At 40.9% G+C, this 22,450-nt stretch overlaps 2 protein-coding genes across 5 annotated transcripts in view; one reads left to right on the top strand and one right to left on the bottom strand.

The window, feature by feature from the left end:
- CMSS1 (cms1 ribosomal small subunit homolog) overlaps nt 1-10,963 on the bottom strand; it is a 33,352-nt gene extending 22,389 nt beyond the window's left edge. Inside the window, exon 1 of one of the 2 annotated variants that reach the window (XM_082278577.1) lies at nt 10,848-10,963. In XM_082278577.1, the coding sequence (XP_082134703.1) occupies nt 10,848-10,857 (10 nt within the window). In that variant the 5' untranslated portion in view covers nt 10,858-10,963. Of the gene's footprint in view, nt 1-10,826 lie in introns of both variants that reach the window. The other variant, XM_082278576.1, reaches the window with a different exon arrangement.
- Nucleotides 10,964-11,111: 148 nt separating this feature from the next.
- FILIP1L (filamin A interacting protein 1 like) overlaps nt 11,112-22,450 on the top strand; it is a 189,339-nt gene continuing 178,000 nt past the window's right edge. For all 3 annotated transcript variants that reach the window (XM_082278569.1, XM_082278567.1, XM_082278568.1), the window contains exon 1: nt 11,112-11,335. The gene's annotated coding sequence lies outside the window, so the exon portion shown is untranslated. The remainder of the gene's footprint in view (nt 11,336-22,450) is intronic.

The raw sequence follows: 22,450 nt of genomic DNA, 5'->3' as shown, positions 1-22,450 counted from the left end.
AAATATATGCACATGTTTCCTGCAAGTACATTTTAATTGTGTCTCTTACTTCAGTAATAATTACACAAAGGTTTGAGGAGAATGTCTGCAAAACTAAAATATGCTTATGTTTAAAAAGACAACTATTTAAATTCAGATGCTTCTACCCATTCTCTTCTTCATCTATCTACAGAGAGACTATGGGGAAAAAATAAATGCACAGCAACAGCTCCGTCTAATAGTGTTATACTAGTGCTTTTGATGTATTCAAACACAGACATTTCTGCTGGGGACACTTCCCTGATTATGCCAGAAGCATTATCATCCATCAAACTGAATTAATTCAACTTCTGTAACTGGAATATTTCTGCCCAACAGGTATTCAGTCATTATTGCAATCTCTTGTGTTCCAAAGTTGTAAATTTACAGCTTCAAGATTAAGTTATTTATTTTGAAAAGAGAGGAGTAGAAGGATTTCTTAAGCGTCACCCTGAGTACAGATGATATAACTAAATCTATGCAATCACTAGTTGTGAGCAGAGTAAACTGATGGCCAGAGAACATGAGAGAGAGAAAATCAGTTATAGCTGGCATTTACACATTCCAGGTCGAAATAGCTACCTACTGAAAAAAAGGTAAGTGAAAGGATATGTGAAAAATACACAAAAGAATTTCAGTGAAAGGTAAGTAAAGGGATGAAAGAGGTGGGGGGAAAGAATCTCTTTTAAGCCACAAATGCAACATTACGTATTATGTGGCAACAAGGCAGTGGCTTTGAAAATCCTAATGTGACAGAATGGGTAACAAAATGGATACATATTTATTCCTGGAAAGATACCACCTCATAATCACTCCATTTTCCTACCTTGTGTAACAGTCAGCACCCTAAAGTTGGGTTCTGACAGCTGTTAGGAGTTCAAGAAAGTGTAGGAAGTTGAAAAATAGTAAAGAAAATCAGTAAATGTTTTAGCAGGTTGGATGCCATTTGTCATGAAATCTTACTTGACATAGATTAGATTCTTGGCAAACCACAAGAGCTTTAGAAAGAGAGCAGCAACTGAGAAGAGAATTTATTTTCTGTTCAGTACAACTAAGAGACTCCTAAGTGAAGAGGGTAGATAAATATGTTAATGAACTTAATTAAGACCAAAATAAATGCCATGGAAGAAATGACAGCACTTGTTTGTATTACAACATAGGATGAGACATATTCTGAAATCTTAAAATAGGAATTCACCAAGAAAAGCCCTTGCTTTCCAGCTCTAAAGCAAATGCAGGAATATGTGCAGCAAGTGAACACTACAGCTCAGCTGGCCTATCTGCTTCATCCTCTTTGCAGGCACAGCCTCAGAGCTGAATGGACTGTGGCCACACGAGTGCCAGAGCCCATGCAGAAATTACATGCCTAGTCCTGTACAGCCCAACACACAGCAGCACGTGAACAGGGAACAAAGAAAGCTCAAAGTTTGTGAGACAAAGTTTTTCCTTACATTACAGGCCAAATATCATACTCCAGAGGATGTCCAAGTGTTCCTGTACCATATGGCTGTCCCTGCACAGCAGCAGATCTTTCCTGCCTATTTCTCTCCAGAGTCACTGACCACTTATGACCTCCAGCCACTTTGGAATCTCAGATACAACACTTTGTTAGAAGAACCTGAAAAATCACATCATTCAGCATACTCCAGAAAGTTTAAAAGGTGTCTTGGTAATTCAGTGTTACCACTGGCCATTACCATGGGCTTGTTTCCCTGTGTATCCCTTCTTCTGGCAAATTTATTGTGCTATATTTTAGTAGGGCAGCTTCTGTACTTAAGGACCCATCACTGACTTCAGAGATACTGAAAGTGTGACCAGCTTTAACACACACCAGCTCCACACCCCTGGGGTCTTGGACACACTGCATTGATTCGGGCTGTGGAGAGGTGATATAAATGAAGTACATCAAAGAAATCAGAATTGCCTCTTTGTCCCTCTTCCTCACTGCACTTGAGCCCCAAACCCACTCCAAAATGAATTTGTGCATGTCTCACTGAATTGAACTGCTGTGTGAGCTCTTTCCAATGTTTCACATTGAAAATAAATGAGAACTGCATCAAATAGATTCAGGGGAAGCTGCCTGTGATCTGCAAGCATTCTTTCTGAAATCCCACTTGGCACGCTCTGAAAGGCAAACAGGAGTCGTGCTAGTTTTAAATAACCTCTTCTCTTTCTCACAACTAAAAGACACGCTGCTAGCAATAGCAATCTAAAACTGGACAAATGGTTTCCATGATCTGAAATAGCCTGACAATGTACCACCTGTTCACTGCTCATTTGAGTTTTGGACAGCACTTCATGATGCAATGTCCTCTGTTCTCAGCAAGAAGTGAGAGAAGAGGGCACAGACTCAGACTCAACAAACATCAGTGAAAACAGTTCAAGTTTCAGCATCTTTCTGCAGTACCTGAGCGTTTTTATTTCATACAATGGAGAACTTTGTATCTATTCCAGCCATGTCCCAGGCAGGACAGCAGCTCATCTCAACCTGTAATTGTTTGTGACACCATGACAGCTCCTGTGATGACAGGAGCATTTTGTTGTAGGCCTTAAAGTACCACAGGCCAGACTCTGCCAACCATGTTCACATTAAACCATGTACCTTTCTCTGTAAATAGCTACCTTTATGTCAGTGGGGTTATTCACAAAATAAATCATAACTTGAAGCAGATAAATGCAGAAGCTCACAGGTCACAAACATGTCTGTAACAGACCAGCACTGTTTGCTCTACTTTGAGGTGTTGAGCTTCCCAGGAGACTACTCTCTGCCAGAACAGGAAAATTCACAAATCCTTCCTTAATAATAAGCTGCTGCAAATGTGGAACCTAATTGATTAATACAAAGTTGACTTTCATCTGGCTTGAGGTGCAAAGAAGCGGGCAGGCAGGCGCTGACAGGACACACTGCTTGGAGGGTGATGCTGTTGAGCACAGCAATTCTCTGCCTCTGCTTTCCTGAGACTTACGGCATTTACACAACCACAAGGTCATCAAAGGCACCAGAACGGTCACAAAATGCTCTCAATATAGAAAAATAAATGGGAATTCCACAACTCTCCAAGTGCTTTGCTTTGGTATTACATCAGCAACATGGCACATACTAACAGGCTTCCCAGTCATGAGGTCTTTATATTTGATCTCATTTTGAACCATGTAAAAATGGAAAAAGCCATTTCTGCTTCACACGCACACACAGACACACAGACAAAGACTTTCTCGTTCATATCAATCACTGTTTAAAATCATCCAGTGCACTGGTTTCTAACTTACAAATTTAATATTAACACATGCATGTATGTCTAAGTACATCAATAGGTGTACTAATTACATACATGTAAACACACATATTAATATATACACATCTGCATGTTTATACACATTCACATAAAAAAGTACAGAGATATGTAGATAATTTAACAGGTTCCCTTTAATAATCACCTTTATTAACTTGCATATTCACAAAGAATGCATTTTTTTTTCACTATTTACTATAGTATTTTTAAAGGCAAACAAGACCTTAGTGATATAGGATGTAATGACATGTGCTTTGATGTAAATGCAGTTTTGTTCATACAAAATAGCTAGTGCATACAAATTTGCATTTGCTATGCTGATTCACCATTACTTAGACTTCTGACCTTCACATGCCTCTTTTCTGCTCTGAAATTATTATCATTGGAGTATAGTGACCACGACATAAATAATTCATTCCTGTAAGAACCATGGCTGACTGAAAAAGTTATGACTGAAAATCATCTTAAAATTCTTTGGGAAATACAACCTGTGGTTCAAGCCAGCATACAACTGAAATAAAGATAAAGGAAGTTCACAGAAATAATGGCAGTCATGGGAGGCTTGTAACACGATGAGAACATGAAGGAAACAAAAGGAGCTTTTTGAGAGAGAAAGGAGGCAAGGTTCTTAGAACTCTTCATAATGTAGGAACAACGAACACGTAATTAAAAAGAAAGCTTGGAAATGAAATATGTTCTAAATATCCAAAGATAAGTGAGAGAATAATTTCCACTAGGTGGTTTTTTGCTTTGTTTTGGAGTTTGTTTCTTTGTTTGTTTGTTTTTTGGGTTTTTTTTTAATCCAGAAGCAAAGTGAGATCAGGCATCTATTTGGTGTCCAAAAGGCTCCCAGTGACAGAGGCCAGTACAGGACAAATTCATTTCTTACCACTTAATTAATCTCTGTGACAAAATTTGGAGGGAACCTGTTTTACATGCCCACATGAGAGAATCCCTCAACTTTTATTTGAAGTATTTGCCTGCAGTCAGACACACTCAGGGTCAGAAATCCCTGCTTTTTCCCATATGCTCTCATCAGGGCTATGTATCAGTACTAAACTGGAATTACATGAAAACAAAGGCTGTACAAAATTTATTATGCCCCCCCCCTTCCCCTTTCCTGATTTCCATCCTTCTCTGCCTGTTCTAAAATTGTCTCATATCTGAAACCAGATTTTAAACAAAGCCTCTGTTTTCTACTTTTTAACAAAAAGCTCAGTATGCTGTGGAAACAGGTTTTATACTTGTTATGCTCTCTTTCTAGTTTCAGATATGTTACAGGAAATTATGTGCTTGTATTTATTTTGTCGGTGGGCATAGTTCACAGTTTGGGTGTGCTGTGATGGATTAATTTCAGACTGCTTTTCAAGTGGTATTTTTATTTACTGGTTGATTAAATTGTACTGATCTGTGTACATTAATGGCAGGGGAAAATATTTCTCAGGGCTCCCACCTCTAAATTCAGTAGATTGAAACATATTTGATGCCAATTAAAATGCCAAGTGTGCTGGGCACATCTTGAGACTTAATTGCCATTTTTCTTTGGGAGGAAGGGAGAAGAGGGGCAGAGATGAGGTCAGAGAAAAAAAACATTCGGACACTTCCTTATTATTCTCAGTTTTGCTATTAAAAACTGGCCTCAATCTTCAGTGAATCAGATTAAGTAACCTCAAGGTCAATGCACTACTTGGAACTTTTCTCACTGCATTTCTCCTGCGTGTCCCACCAGGTACACACAGTGCAAGGTCAATTAAATTTCTGTAAAATGTAACAGCTGTCAGCAAAATTTGCTCCCAAGTCCCTGTTCATCCTTGCTCAGCTGAGAGGGCTCCTGTTGCCAGCAGAGTTGTGTCGATCACAGTAGTTGGGCTAAAAGTGGCAGTGACAGTGTTTTAACACACCCCTATGGCACCACTCCTCGAGGCAGCAGAGAACACGGGGCTCAGGCAGGTCCTGCCACGCTGCCCAACAGTACCCAAACAACAGATGAGCTCTTTGAAATGCAACAGGCCTGGCTGGTGGGCTAGTTAACTGAGAAAAAAAGGATTAACATAATTCCCTGACAAAAGGGAAAGGTTCTGCCTAGCAGTGGGAGAAGGAGGTACAGAATTCAGCAGTTCACAGCAGCCCAAACGCCTCCTGGACAAATGTTGAATTACTCAGCTGTGTGTCACCAGCACAGCTAACCCCAAAAGGAGGATCTCTTTCATGTCTACCAGGTCAATCCTCTCTGTAGGCAGTGGACAGCTTTGATTTTTCCTGTTGAGGAGCTTAACGATGGCTCAGATACCCTGGAGCCCATGGTGTAAAGCCAACTGGCCAAGCAATAGCTATGAAGCTCTTTTGGGGACTTCCAGACCATGGAATGGCTAAGAATGCATATTTTATTATTAATATGGTTCCTCAGACCAGTTGCTGGCTTTTACCATGGCAATACTTTAGAAATTTCTAGTCAATGAGATAAAAATGTTAGACACAAAAGTAATCTGTCCTTGGGGAAGATCACCACATAAGCGTTGCATTAAAAATAGCTACGACAGTGTCAGCACCCTTTTATTTTCTCAAATTGCTCTGGCTAAATTAGAAAGGGTCCCCTGACAACTCAAGAAAAATAAGTAATTCTCCCTATCACAGGCATGCATCAAGTGCAGTGAGTGGCACAACTGAGAAATCTAGGTGACACATTACAGAAAAAATCCCCAAACAACAAAATATCTCCTTACATCCTTGAATAAGGATTAGCTAAATCATTTAAAACAGTAGAGTAAGACAAGATTTAGTCTTACAAATCAATACAAGAACACATAAAAGAAATGAAAAAATAGTATTGAATTGTATCAAAAGACATAATACTACAGCTTAGTGGAAAACTTACACAATTTTTGCAGTTTAGCTTTTGCAAAATGAGCACATGAATCAAATGAAGTGCCTTCATTCATAAGGCCTTAAAATATTTGGGTGTTTTGACCATTTAGAACTAAAGAGGGAACACTGTGAATGCACTGGTACCTGTTGTTGTCACTAGGAAGCACGAAGCTGCACAGAAAGCTCTGTTGCAGGTTATTACCAGTTAGTAACCATTGCTCTGCCTTTATCAGCCTACTGCAGCAGAGAACAGAGTTGCCTCTCTGCTCAGGCTGAGACAACCTCCATAGGAATTACCTGTGGTGCCAATGCTCCATCATCCCAAACCATCCACAGTCCCCACCGTCTGGGCAATTCTGCCTTCCAATCTCTACGAACCAAGGAGTCCTTTCCCAGAACAGGTGCATTCCAGCACAACAGTAAGTTTTGATATCTGCGAGGATGCCTTGAACTGCAGACTTTACCTGCTCCCAAGGTATCTGAAAAAAGGTATTTCCAAGTGTGCGTGTGAGGCACACCTGAATGGCAGACAATGTGCAGCTCAGCACAGTGTCCTATCAAAGAATCAAATGAGCTTCAACTTTGTCCCCATAGGTAACACTCAGAGGGCATAAACTTCACACTCCAGCCAGCTTAAGCCTGTGCCAAGCCCGCCTGTAGCAATTCCCTGTAATAGTTTCTAAGTAGTGCCAAAAGCTTGTACTACATAGTCAAAGACAACATTCTTCTAAAAAGGCAAACCCCTTCCTGGGGCAGTTCAAAAGGCACATCTAGCCCAAACAACTATTTTTGCCTGATAAATCTTGTTACATTCAGTTTAAGGATATTCAGTTTAGGTTCCTCTTCTTTACAGTGATGGATAATTTAAATTAAAACCACTGTCCATTCAAGCAAAAAAGAACAGGTCTTAATGGAATACTATCAAGTTAATTTTCACTATATTCAGATATGATAAAAAATCTTTAGCTCAGAGACATAACTGTCTGTGATGCAAAGGATCTCCCACAATACATTTCTAACAACTACATCTCCCTTTTTTTAAACACTTTAATACTCAAAATAGGTACTTCCAAACTAATTTTTGACACGAGTTGCTGACTGGGAGTGAATTAAAAGACAAAATAAAGGGCATATCAGAGAATAAGACCAGAGGAAATCCTCTGTTGTACACATGTAAGCAGAGGAGAATAAACTTTATATGATCAAGGTTAGGCCCAGCTTGTAGTACAGCTACAACCTCACCCTAGTCATAATTTGACTTTTTCATTGTTATATTTTGCCTATAAGACAGAAAGATGGTAGAAAAGCCACAGAATATGACTGATCAGAGGTAAAAAGTAGTAGACCACTCCCCTTCTAACAAAAATAACTTTTTCACCTGCTAGGTAAAGGTTGAATTTGACATCCCACTGCTGCCTCAGACAATGAAAACAAGCATCACCAAGGTAAGCAAGGGGAACTCAGTAGTCACTTAGTCACTGGAGTTTTAAAACCCATGGTAAGCAAAGGACAAACACAATGATTGACATGATAGGAACATGACAGGTCCTTTTACTGTTTGCCATCCAATTTACTTTCTTCATTATGAGCTTGCCAAGAAAGAGCAAGCAGAGTCCAAAGACACATGAACATTTCAGCACAGCATACAAATCAGTTCTGTTGTTTGTATGCTTCACCAATGGTATCATGAGTGAGGGCTGAGATAACATCCACAAATCACTTCTACTCTTTTGTGCTCTCAAAAACTATCCTTCATGCTGAAACTTCCAATAATCTCCTTATAACTCCAAATGAAATTCAAACGCACATTTCTAGAGAGAGGGGGAGATGGGAGCCTGTTTTGTCTAAGTAGCATGGGGTTTTGGCTATTTTCAAATCTACTGGATGAACATCATAAACATTAACCTTGTAAAAAGAGCTTCTCTTCCTGCTAGATGCCACACATTGCACACCATACAGTCAGTTTAGAAACCACACAAAAGGGTGCCAGCAATACTGTGCAACAGTTTATGCTCCTGAGACAATGCTATCCAACTCTGAAAAGCAGAGGAACAGGGCAAGCCAGGATACAGCTGACCACATTGGAAATGGTCTGAGCCATTGTGGTTTATAATCTCACCTTGTAAATGCTCCATGGGATATTTAAACAACTACAAATGTCTAGGAATTTGGGGTTAATCAAAAGAAAAATCAGTTCACACATATACTAGTTACAGAATGTTTTACTGTGCTGAGGGAGAATCCCACAATCCTGGCTTGAAATAAGTCTCAACCCCAGCACAGGCCATCTGTTGGCCAGGGAGAGGAAACTGCTCTGGAGAAGTCAGACCCAACTCATTCCAGAGGAAATGCTACCAAAGAAGGCTGGGCAGTTAAAAACTGTCAATAAATAAGCAGAAAAACCATTCAGAATCATAAGGAAAACACAAGAGCTCAGGAAAAGCTAGGCACAAACTAGTGCCTGACCCTCTAGTGCATTTTCCTCTTCATGGTGCAGGCAGAAAAATTAAAGTCATCCTAAAGAAAACTTGAGTGTACACAGCTGTCCAACGAAGCACTTTTCCATCCATTTTGACAAACACATACAACCACTCTTAAAGCCTTTTCCCCTTCTTCCAGGAAGTTTGCATCACTGGGGTTGGTCACGCAACATTTAGAGCCCTGAACACATGAACAGCACCACTCTATGAAAGCCTCCCCAAAGATTAACTCCCTGCCCAAAGCCAACCACTGTATTACGTGTATGAGGAAGAAATCACTCCTTCTCCACAATACTCCTATGGGAGAAGTGCATGCCACAGTTCCTGGCAAAGTATGACTATTCCTGTGCTTTAAGACCCACCAAGCACCGTGATTCCTTCTTTTTCTAAGACCTACCCATCTATAATGTATGGAAGCTGCTGTTTGCTGCACAGGGTGAAAAGCTGCTGAAAAAGAGGGTAAAAAGTATACTCATGCTGGGGAGGAGTATATGGTCCCTCCTTTATCCTCTTCACCTTCATGGTCTGAACAAAGGGATCTACGGTGAATTCAATATCCTAGCACTAGAGAGAGGGGTAGAATTGGCAGTGGCACTGAGGAGCTGGAATTGGTGGTTGGTGTGGTTCTCATGAGGGTACCACCCAGGAGCACAGACAGCACAATGCCATCCATCTTTAATGATGCCGGTGACCCGTATATTCAGAATTTCCCTACTTACACACTGCTAGTGTGCTATTCAATATACACCTGGAGGTGGACTTTTCCCTTTTTCAGGTCCTCTCTTCAAAATCAAACACCAGCATTCTTCATTTGTTATAATATTAACTTCTGACAAACACTTATTCTTGTTAATGAGGAAGAAACAGGTAAACTGGGAGGAAAGATGAACTTGGATAAATCCATAAAACTACTTAATGGGTAGGGTCTAGCCTAGGTCTGGCTATGAGCAAGTTTTAGCCAGGAATGTAGCATGGTCCCAGATGTGATGTCCCCCTTAATACTGCCAGTGATTTGTGCTTTTTTACTGTTCTCTATATTGGGAAGCAGCTGTGGCTCACAGCTGTAGTTCTTGCTGTAAGGGTAACACAGAGAGTCTAGTCTGGCTGATCCTGTGCACTTCAAGTCTATAGATCATGATAAAATTACACAGTGGAACTTGCCAAAAATAGTAGGCTGCAATTAAAAAGGATATATAGCACACTTCACAAAAACTTAACAGCACAAATTATTGTTCACAGATGCACATTGCTACTTTACTGACTACTGGTACCATTCCCACCTTTTTTGCTCATGGATATTTTGCAGACATATCTGTAGTATGCAGTTATCACAGTCCTGATTTTGCTCAGGTTTTCTCTGAGTATGGAAAACTGCATGCATGCATATAACGTAGCATACACTCAGATAGATGTCACCACCAAATAATATATCCCACTGAAGAACAATATTGCAGTCTTTTATCCCAATTCTCCTACCCATCTTTACACACGAGAGTTGACATTTTGAGCTGCTCTGATTTCTGCAGCTTTTTTTTATTTAGAAGCCTTCATATGACATAGAAGTATCAGGTCCCATTTGACAGAGTATCAGGTTGACTCATATCAAGTTAAACTCTCCTTCAGGCTAAGAACAAAATACCCTGACATGTTGCCACATAGAGTTAGAGTGGCAAATTCCCTGGATTATAAAACATCTGTTGAAAACCAGTTCCTTGTCTAAGGCACAAGGGTTATGTTTCTATGCCTCTTACTTTTTGCTTCCTCCTCCTCTCCATATACTACAGATTTCTCTGCAGTTTGATCTCTGATATTGCAGGTTCTCATACCCTTTCAAGCTATCCTAGTATCTCAGATTTATATGGTACTAGAATATACATTTGTGGATTTAGATCACTTTTCCAAAAAGTCTTTCTTACTATAAGAGCGAATGAAAGGAGGGATCACTTTTTATAGTCAGAAGCATTTAGGGAAATACTGCACACTCTGATGCATTAAGGTTTTTGAGAGGAGGAAAGGCATCGGGCTTGTCATCTATGTCAGTGCTCTCTACTTAAGACTAACAATTACAATGCAATCTCTCATCTGTACAGGGCATTTGTGAACTGACATTCAGCTCATTTGTTTAAATGATCAAATAAAGCACATTATGAGTCAATCAGTTCTAACTCACCAGGAAAATAAGAGCTCATACCTAAATTCATTTGCTGCAAGCAGATGGTGGATTGCTTTTCTGTCCCTTTGTGCTGCAGTCCTGTTCTCTTAGATCCTCTCTTCTAAGAGAGGGACATACTGGGAGGTCAGTTTTCTGACAAGGTCATCTGCCTTCAGAGTATGAAGAGAATTGCACAGAAAGTGGGTTGGGCTATATTTAGAGTTTGGTCCAACTCTGTGCCAAGGTCCCCCCCGCTGTCTCTCTCTTGCAGCACCGTCTCAGGTTTATTCTTGCAGATTCTCAGCCCACAGAACACATGAGGATAGGAAAGTAGCACTGAGCTACTGCTGGATTGAGGTTTTTTGCAATTTGCTAAAAACAAGTGGATCAGCAGTTCAGATGAGAACTCCTTAAATCCCTCACTCTTCTAGTCCTTATCTTTCGTTATTTAAGTGGATTTTCCCTTTTCAGTTGAATAAGGAGAGGAAACTGCCTGCGATAGAGCAAAAAGACTCTCCTGAGATAAGGTAAGGTTGCTTCATTTTTGTATTGTCATTGTAATTACAGAGCAATTGGATCAGATATGCTTTTTCTGCAACACTAGTTCTGCATGCCAGCATTAAGGGTATTTTTGGATAATGCAATGCTTCATGTAAAAACATCAATTCTCATTATCACTGTCCATAGGAAATGGGAAGATAAAAGGATATCAGCATGTGCAATAGAATATACACTATTTGCTTTTTACCTGCCTAAATTACTGTAAAAAGCACACAGCCATGCTGATAGACTTTATCATTCTGAAAATGAGAGAACCCCATATGTGTGGCTACATGCACACTGATTACATATACAGGCATGCATTTAGATGTGCTGAGTGATGTTTTAGCCCACGTTATTTTGTACATTATGAGTGAGTATGGCATCAAGTTTGTGATATAGGGCTTGCTATGGCACAGATATAAGCAAAAAAATAATAATTAATAAAGGAACACGTGCTCAAATCCCTTTATAGTTCCAAAGAAGTTGCTCAGCTCCAGAGTACAGGCAGTATTACAGATCATATCGTATTTGGTTTCCTTCCCACTGTGTGCTGTACACTGGTTCAGCATTGCTTCTCCTTTTAAAAACACACATGGCTCAACATTTTCCTCAGCACCATTTTAAACTGTTGTGATTCTGAAGGAAAAAAAACCCTGGGCAGAATACATCATTGCATACCTGTCTGTAAAGAGATCCTAGCACACTTCAGGTCACATGGGCATCATGATACTCTAGTGTGGATCCAGCATGAGGAGAATGTTGTCATGTAAAGACACTCTGGAGCCATGGATTTAGCACTGGCACACACACACACTTTCTAATGCAACATGACCACAGCAAGCACGCAGGAATGGTAACCTGAAAATATTGGGTAGAAAGATCCACTTGATCCAATGGTTGAAACACCGATGGGACAGCACCAAAATGTTCTTCACAACATAATCACTACATAAAAGTCTTAGCAGAAGCAACTGAAGAAAGGCAACTATATAGGGATTCTGGATTAAAAGTAAGCAAAGAGCAAGAGAGGTCACCAAGTCACTGGGAGTTCAGCTAAAGTGACTGGGTGAGTTACTGTACTTATTTTGGGTGGTCTTGTTTTAATATAGCTGCTGGTTAAACAATGCCATGCATCAGGCTGTAAAAAATTCTAAGTTGGCAAAAGTCTTATCTGCTGAAAAAACTTCTGATTTTGCTTACTCTCAACTATGCATAAGATCATCTTATCATTCTTTGCTTCTGATTTTGCTTAGTAATTTATTCTTGGAGTCTTGAGTGTTAAGTTTATTTGAAAGATGCAGTAAAAACCACCCATTTCACACAAAATACCTTCCTAGCAGTCCTAAGACTCTTTAACCAATGAAAATTATGGTAGCATGCCATGGAACCAACTTGGGCTGTGTTGCATGTGATAATTCAGACTCGTCCAGAAGGTTTATACTGTGAGGACTTGAAGAAGAGGCTGTTAAAGGAGTGTTACTGAAGTACTGCAATTGTATTTATCAAATTCATCAGCAAGTAAAAGGCTTCACAGTATAAAAGCACCTAGTGCAGTCTAGGATTCGAACAATCTGTTATAAACACTTGTTATACAGTGATAGAAAAGGGCAGAAATTCATCTTTATAATTTTTAAATGTTCAGGTTTTGCCTTAAGTTATTGCTTAATGAATCAACTTAGTTTTTGTGATACTTTGTGGTACTATTCTCCATTTGCATGTGGGAAAATATTACTTACTCCCCCATCAATACTAAAGACATCAGGGATGTAGGGTTGGCTTAAAGCAGTAGTGACTGAGCTTACTAATGCAGCATTCCCAAAGATGCCCCTGGCAGATGGACAGGAGCAGTGCTGCATCACAGACAGGCAGACAGGGACTGGCTTGTTTTGAAGGGAGGGTCATCACACCTTCCCCACAGGAGCTGAGCCTCAAATGTGTCTGTCACCCAAACTGGTGGGAGGTTTGTTGACATAGGGATGAAAGGATGACAGCTTTGGAAAATGGCAGTATGATGATGAATATGAGCATGGCATTACCAGAAGAAGCTAAAAAGAAGTACATCTGAGTGAACAGGCCTCATATTCTAAGGCAGACAAACCTCAATCTGCTTCTAACCTCTTTCTGAGGCCAAACCTACTTGGTAGGATCTTCCTCTTTCTATTCTCTCCTCATAAAACTCTATTAAAAAATTCCAGCACCATGAACTAGCTTTGTCTTGCCAAGGTGTGGTCTTCAATGGGCACAATATGTCCATTCTACTGGAGACCACCACAGAAGGGAAAAAATTAAAAAAAAAATAAATAAAAAGGAGGAAATTTATTTTTTCTCCTCTAATGTACAAAAGAAAGACTGAAACCCTTCATTTCTATTGGTGGGACTGATGGGGCTGAAACCCACTTTCCTCCCTTGTGATGGGAGGGCATGGCTCTATATATTGAATGACATGTCCAAGGCTGTGGAGGAGGAGGAAGGCAAAGCTCGGCTGATGATGTATGCTGCCAGCTGGCCAGGCAAAACTCCAAGGGGACATTCACTCACTCCTTGCTTTGGCACTGTCCCCCTCAGCTGACAGGTGTAAGCAGGGCCAGAGCCAGATGGGTAAATCCAAACAGTGCCAGGGGGATAAGTCCCACCAGCAGTCAGATCCCCTTCTCTACTCACTGTACTTATGTTCTGCCTTGGGGGCTTTCTTCTGGTGCAACCAAACAACAAACAATCCTGGGATTTTCCTCCCTCCCTGCCAAGCTGAACGCACAGAAACAAGCTGAGATTTTGGGGAAAGTCAAAGCATACCTCAACTCAAACTGAAACAAGGACCTTTAGCAAGAGGTCCTGTCAGGTGCTACAGCACCAATGCTACACAGCTCTGCAGTCAATCTGCAGGACCCAAGATTCACCTCCATCCACCACCATCAATGCACAGCTAGTGCTGCAGCCAGCATCCAGGCAGGGACACCCAAAAGGGGACTGGAAGAGTGTGAAGAGGGTAAAGGTGGCACCTGGAGTCACTCCGTGAGTACTTGGGTACAGCTCTATGTGTATACTTGCATAAGACAAGGGAGGAACACAGCATTTGGTAAGAAAACAGGTTGCTACAACTGCTGAAGGAGCTCTGCCTTAAACCCTGCACTGAAATTTTCTTTCAAAACCTTTAGTGACTACTGCAGCAACTTCTGAATATACTTTCCAGGAAGGGATGGAAGATGATATGCCAACACATGCTGTATAGGAAAGAGAGATACTTACAGACACAGAAAAATCACAAAGCTATAATTAAGCAAACAGTTACTTAAATAATTATAGTCATTCTGCTAAACAGTACTTTCCCCTGAGACTTACTCATAACCAGGACAGGGAAAGAAATCAAAGTTCATACTCACAAGCAGCCACATACCCCCAACCTTTGTCTGACCTGCTTTTGCAAATCCATCTCTCAAAAATAGCAAGGAAAAACCCAACAACACAACTTTTCCACAGGGTGCCCTGCTGTATTTTGCTCTCTGTGCACCAGCGGTAGAGTGATATCTTGTTGCAGAAAACAGTCTGCCCTGAGGTGAGGAATAGGCTCATCATCTGCATTTTCTTTCAGTCTGATACAAGTGTTGGGACTGACAGAAAGATCTCAAACGCTGGTTTTCACATTTTGCATTACAGAATATTACTTTTAACTGCGGTAAATTTACTGTTGTCTACTAAAAGCACAAAAAATCTTCATGCTCACAACTAAGCACAGTAAGGCACAGAACAAGAAATCCACTGGAACACTGAGGTACTCTTCAGGCCTGCAGTACCACGCTGCTTGGCAGGTGCAAGTGCCAGCTCTAAACTCAGGAAAACTGCCAGCAGGCCACAGTCTGCTACACTCAGTGCCCTACTTCTTGCCCAGACATCCTTGTGGTCCCACTCAGTACAATTTTCTGGGTCTCAGTCCTTACTTTGGTGATTAGTCAGGATGGGTATACAACCAATTTGTGTGAGAAGATGAGGGTTGTCAACTTTAAGACGATTTCCAATGCCAATCCCACCTATACAATGTGGCATTAAGCTATGCAGGAAGAAACTTGGATTATTCAAAACTAACACAAATTTCTTATCTTCTGTTACATAAGCCTAACTTCATTCAATCACAGCAAATTCACAGTGACCACTACTGATGCCAAAATGCCACAGAAAGTAATCCAATAACACTTGAGTTCTTTTGTCTCAAAAACCAGAGAGTGAAAGTGCATATAGACAGCTGCAAAACTGTAAATTACAATTTTACATAAAATGAAACATAGTCCTGTTAGAAGAAATCCTTGGAGGTGAACTTTCCTACTTTTCACTCATAACCAGCTTTTTAGTATACCAGTCTGATCTGCAGGCATTCACTTCAACGGGAGAACAGCATCCAAGCCCTAACATGCAAATAACATTGCAAAAAAATAAAAATCAGTATTTTTATTTTAGCATAGTCCTCATGCACTTTTCTCAACCACTAATAATACTAAAGGTGAATAAAAGGATGAAAGATGAAAAAAAATCTCTAAATGGATGTAAAATAATTTAGATACTCTCCCTAAAGAAACAATTTAGAAATCATGTACGAAGTACAGTAAAAATAGGCATTTTACATCATCTTGTCAGTCTTTAAGAACACTCAATTTAAATAGCAAATGAGCAGCAGCCACTCTTCCTGTCACTGCGTTTTCTTCTGCTAACACAACGCTTAGAGATGTCATCCAGTGCAACTTGATGTGTGTCCCCTCTCACAACACCTGCCTAAAAAAGGGGGAAGGCAAGGAAGTCCCACTTGGGAAGAAAGTGAGACTGTACAGGATGAGCCTGTCAGTATGTGAGAAAAATGAAGGGTTGAGATGATGTGTCAGGGCTCGTGTGCTCAAGCACCTGCTGTTCCTGTGCAGTTCCTCTCACTCAGCCAAGCCCAGGGGCTGCACATTCCCTTGCTGTACATTCACCCACTCACCAGCACCAACCCACTTAGAAGGAGAGACAACCAGACTGCAATGGAGGCTCCACACAGATGAGTAGACACCAAGAGGTTGAAATTATATGACCTTTCTTGCAACTTGAGGCTCCTGAAGGGGGAAAAACAGAGCCTTTGTTCCCCCTCACACGATCTTTCATCTGACTTCCAGCTGTCTGAGGTGGACAGCATGTAGTCTAATTATAGGTTTGTTGAGTCTTCCCAGAGACTGGCTCCTTACGTGGGCAAAGAATTTCACAAGTCTCTTTGGGAGCATAGATATTCCTCCATTTTAGACTGCCCCATCACAAATGTACAAGGCAGGTTTCCCTTCAACTTCGCTCCTTGACACTGAAATTAAAGGAAGAAATGCCAGGCTTCATCAAACAGTGCAGGGTATGGAGCAGTCACTGCAGAAGGTCCAGCTAGCCTCTTCTCTACTCCTTTCCTGTGACATGTCACTTAAATAGAGCTGTTAACATTGAAGACATTTTTATTATTAAAACTGCAAAGCTGTCACAGGTACTAAGCAGTCAATATTAAACTTCACAATTGTTGATGAGGTACTACATAGATGAGTAGATATACTGTGTTTCCTTTGTGTAAATGCCCAGTGCATGTGGTCAGAGGAGGGAATTCTAGAGGATTTATTTGGATGGAAGTCAGGTGTGTGTATGTGCTTTGTTATACTGAAGAGCTTGGGAGTATGCATTGAGAGGGACTCATCTCAGGGGGACTGCTTAGCCTTTAGCAAACCACTAGCACTTCTTCCATCTCAGTTTGTCTTACTGCAGAAAAGAAAAAAAAAAAAATAGAAATACCCCTTAATGGGGTGTGTTGGAGCCTAAATAACACATGCAAAGTTCTGTGGGATTCTGGAAGTGCTATATGAGAATATAATAGTTGTTTATTATATTCTGACAGAAAGGACATGAAATCCCTTTCTTTAACCCTTGAAAAAGCATGAGTGTTTTTAGAAGTATTTTTGGGAATCTAAACCAGTTGTATTCAGATCATTAATATGAAGAACAAGCTTGGGGCTCACTCTGTCAGAGCCACAATTCAGTAGGATGCATTTTGATTCTGAGTTACAATCTCCAGGTTCCAGTATTGACAGCTACCATCAAAGGCTTCTTTGTCATGTCTTTGCTATTCAGCAGCTTCTGGGAGAGCGCCCTGACACGACACAAGAGAATGATAAGGGTTAGCCTTATCCAGAGGGTTTCACTACCGCATCCAGCTCAAGGACAAACTGCTGACAGGCTCTGCAAAGCTGGGGTCAGAATACACATGGTGTGGGAGGGACAGAAGCAGTGCTTTATCTAGCTCCTGAAGCCTGAACTCTGGAGACAGCCTCGTAAGGCAGATGTCCTCTGGCATCCTGTACCAATTCACATGATGTGAATTCTTCCTTCGAGACCCTGGTGGGAAATGCAGTCTCCTCCTTGTTGATTTAGTGCAGGACTGCTGATAAGGAAACCCTGTGCAGCAGAACACTACCCACAGCACAACAGGGATAAGACAGGCAGCACATCTGCAGAGGGAGATCGGCACCTTAGCTGAAGTTACAGAAACCAGCAATTGTAACATATTCCACATCTTACAATATGGGAAACAGCATAACCCTCACATCAGAGATACTTTGTCTCTCACTGTTTGTCTTCCGGAGAATAAAAAACAGCTATGTATAATTAATGATATCAAACAGAGCCCAGCATAGCAATAAAACCCCCCAAACAATAAACCTAAGTACTGTCATGGTCATTTTCTCCTTTTGTTTTTGGAGTTTTTTTTAAACTGAAGTAATTACTTAGCTCAGCTATGGTCAGGACTGGAAGGCTACACCAGGACTGTAATGAAGGTATAACCCTGGGGAACAATTTTGATTACAGTGAAGGTTTCAGCTGACTACATTTTAATTAATCTGAGTAGTACAGCACTCTGAATCCCCAGATATGCCACATCAATTTGCAGACTAACATGACTCGTTTTACAGCATATTTTAACATTGCTCTAATAAATTCTTCAATGGTCCGTTTAAGTCTCAGAGGTAATCTAATTTCTTTTCTATTTTTATTATAGAGGCTTTCAAAAGGCATTTCAACTATATATCACTAAAAGCATGTGGCTGTGGAATGCCAAATATAGCATCAGAAACCAAATACCTCTTCAATACTTATATTAGTTAAAAGCACAAAGACATTCCTAATTACAAAAGAAGGGGTTTTTTTTGTATTTTGTAAAAGCATTTTAATTTAAAATACGTTTGTATTATAATAAAGATGAGCCACAGTAGCATTTGGTTAAAAAGCTCAGCAGTGAACTAGCATAATAATATGAGGTAACATGACAAGATAAAATCAGGATGTTCAAGGTTCAACACATGGTGCAGTGTCATATACATTTTCTGTATCATCCAGGCTTAAGGGAGTCATGCTTAAAGCCTGACAAAACATGCATAGAAACACATGGCAAAGGAAGAACCAGATCTAAATATAAGCAAGTTTTAGCTAATACATCATAAGACCCATAAGATGATGTCATTTATATCTTTAAATTCAGTAATTTTCCTGTGCATTCTTCTCTGCATCATGAATTCACCAGTGTTTTGCTACTGTATGGAAATGAAAATGTTAAACTGCCCAGTACTCTCCCCATTTCTTCTGAGACACTGCAGTCCCCAGTATCAGTTAAATGTGACCTGCAGAGATGGCTGTACACTGTCCCCATCCAGCAGCAGTAGTAGATACCAAACCTTCCTCCAAGAGGGATGTAAAAACCAGAAAAAGATCCAGACAATGGGAAAGAACCAGGAAAAACCCTGAAGACAGTATTCAAGCAGAAAGGGCTAAACCCAAGAGAAGGGCAGCCAGCATACACCACTGAAGCCAGTGGCAGGAAAGGGAATGAGGGCAGGAGGTGTGGGGCTCTGAGTCAGAATGCTTCTCCTTGTCATGTAGAAAATGCTTTGTTTCCTGCAAAACCCAACCCTCTTCCCTTCTCAGCACGGTGAGCTGCTGCACCCCCTGCTCAGTGCCTGGACAGTCACGGTTCCTTGGTCCCTGCTAGTGCTTCCACAGGGATGGAAACACATTTGTTCCCGGCAGCTCCCACCTCTGTGAAGGGGTACCAAGCCCTCCCTGCTACACCACCAGGCCAAATGCAGCACAAATCTACCAGCTGTTCATTGTTGTTACCTAAATCTTTTGAAAAGACAGGCACTGAAGAGGCTAGGGGAAAGAAAGAGAAGTAAATTCACATGTCCCTTACCCCAGTGTATCCATAAAGCTGACAAAACACAACCCAAATAAAATAAAATATGAATTAGATTAGTTTTCCAGGGTGAAACTGTTCTGTGCAGGATAAGAAAGCACATCTCACTTTCGTGCAGAAGCAATGGATTTCCTTTGACAGCAGGCGAGGTACAGACCTATGCTCACATCTCTAGCAAGGCATCCAGTTCATTATTTTCTGTTTGCTTCTGCTAGCCCAAGAGTACCACAGATATTCTATTTTACAGTTGTCATTACCCCAACCATTACAGTAATCATTTGTTACAGTAAATAATCACAGAATTGGGTAAAGGCAATGGCATTCTCTGGAGCATGTAAAGTTATTCCAGGCTGGAAACCAGTCATTCATGCCTAGGAGTAATTGTTTGTAAAACCAATGCTTGAAGAGCTTGGACTGCAAACTTAAAAAAAAAAAAAAAAAAAAAGCATCAATTACCACAGGGCACAAAACCTGATTTCTGATTTTTTTATTTGGAGAGGCAGATTTGCAAGCCTCAGTCATTTTAATTCTTTTTTTTATTTCACACTCTGCAACCAACCGAGTATTTAGTTCAGGTTTCAGAAGAGCTCGAGTGATGTATTTAACACCCACTGGGTACACCACCACTTACACCGTGTTCAAGCCAGCAGGAAAGGAACAGCTGCTATTGCTCTCCCTGCCTCAGGTTAAGGACCAGGACTGGGAACCCCTCACCACGAATGTGTGAAAATACCAGCACTCACATGCTGCAGCCTCCAGTGATCTAGAATTCCCCTGCTAATTTTCTGTTCTTCACTCATGCCATATCTCTTAATTGCATCCAAGGATGTGGAAAGGTAAATAACATGGTGCACTTAACTCGGGCTGACCCTAACAGCTGCTTCAAAACTGTGAGCTTGGGCAGATCCTAGCCAGGACCTCAGAAGTGAGCCCAAAAGAGCTTGAGCCTACAAAGCCTTATCACTGCATGGCTCTGAACAATATTCTGGCTGATAAAAAAGGTGTAAAAGAGATAGGTCAAAAGCCTCCAACCTGCATACAACACAGAAAGCATTCATAAGATCAAACAATTCTCGACTTCCAAATCAAAAATGGGAAGCAGAAGTCACTGCAGAGGATTTTAATTTTAAAAACTGCTGCTGTTCTTAGTTGTTGGTCAAGACTTGTGTTAGAATGTATTTTACTAAACTCACTTGTAATCTGCTACACAAGGGTGAAACAAACTTCCTTCTGCTGTATTCTTGTGTTCAGTTGTGGGGTCATTTTTCTAAGAGAGTTTTGAAGTGTACAGAGCCAGGAGTTGGACATGATCACACATCCATAGATCTGTGCTGCATTCAGCCCAGTCTGCTACCAGGTGAGAGCAAGCCGCCTGCAGAACAAACAGGAGCCAATCCCAGTCTGTCTCAGATGGTTCCTCTCGCTGCTCTCAGGAGGCCCAAAGCAGGCAGCTGCTCTTCCTCACTAGGAGTGCTTGCCATGGCATCCCAACAGATCAGGCTCCACTCCCCATGAATCTATACATTATTAATCTTATCTGAAGCAGACAGTGCTGACGCCCAGCTTCCTCAGTGTCTGGAGGAACACCAGCTGTCTCCAGCTCAGCACAAGGAAATAGAATCTCAGCATGTATCAAGAAGAAATATTTCTTAAGGATTCAGAATCCTTCCCCTCTCCTTTTCCATATGCACTGTCAAAGCAACTGCCTGGGATTCATATGCCCCTCCATGGCTCTGTATGCCCAGGAGCAACTCATTCCTTTCTTGTCTTCTGCTTACAAGATGACTGTGCCACTTTCTCTCACACAAGGACCTGGTCCCAACAGCACATCCATTTGAGGGTTTTTGGGATGGGTTACACAAGGATTGTCTTTATCAGACCAGAAGAAGGAGATGCCCAGATTTTGCAGCCAGTGGAAGACCGGGCAGCACACCTCTCAGAGTACAGGAAAGGACACTAAAAAAACTACTGTACTCAACAATTCCTTAAAATGTACCTCTTAGAGGTCCTTCATGTTCTTGGTTCTAAGGTTCAACAATTTCTACGGTTATTTTCATCAGCTGTGGAGCATTACAGCCAAGAGATACCACACAGCTGCTAATGTTGTAAATAACACAGTTCATTGCTACTGAAAGACAACCAAATTGAGAAACAACCTTTAACCTTGAACTTAAGAACTCGTTTATTAGGGGTAGCAGGTAAGATTCATATTCATCAGCCCTTCTTAGAAGTGACCATAATCAACTGGATGGCAAATCACACAAAAAGAGGATAGAAGGGATTTTTACTAACTTACAGAGGTTTTGAAGTCTCTAACCATCTCAGAGATGTTCTCATGGTTGTGTAGACATGGCATAGACTGGTACAATATACAACCACGGCTTGACAGGTTCCAACTCCTTAAAATCCAAAGGGCACTAACTACAGTAGCTAATTTTGCATCAGAAACTTGTTTCTTTGACCAGTTTTGCATTTCAGGCTGCAGCCCAGCAGTGAGTTGGTTTATGAACAGTCACATTAAGACACACATATCTTGCATATCTTATACTCTCAAGGAACGAAGGGGTCTCTACTGTGTCAACATTACATGTGAGGAAGCAGTATTTTTAAATAAAAAGATTTCACTCTGGGGTAAAAAGTGATTTCCAAACAGTTTTTGATCCCCTAAATCAGGAACTGACTTTGCTAGCGAGTGGAAAAGTTTTCTACAATTAGAAATGTTACAACCAAGTGATGAAGCATCATTCAAGCAACCTCAGATGGCTCACAAGCAGTCATTTTTACTGTAGAAAGACTGTTCAGGTCTAATAAACATCAGTTGTTATTATGAAAAAGACACTAATTCGACTCACTGTTTCCC

This window comes from Coloeus monedula (genome assembly GCF_965178545.1).
Source record: "Coloeus monedula genome assembly, chromosome: 3".
In the NCBI taxonomy this organism is placed as follows: Eukaryota; Metazoa; Chordata; class Aves; order Passeriformes; family Corvidae; genus Coloeus; species Coloeus monedula.
Note: the sequence above shows the minus strand (reverse complement) of the source record. Positions and strands in the feature narration are given on the sequence as shown.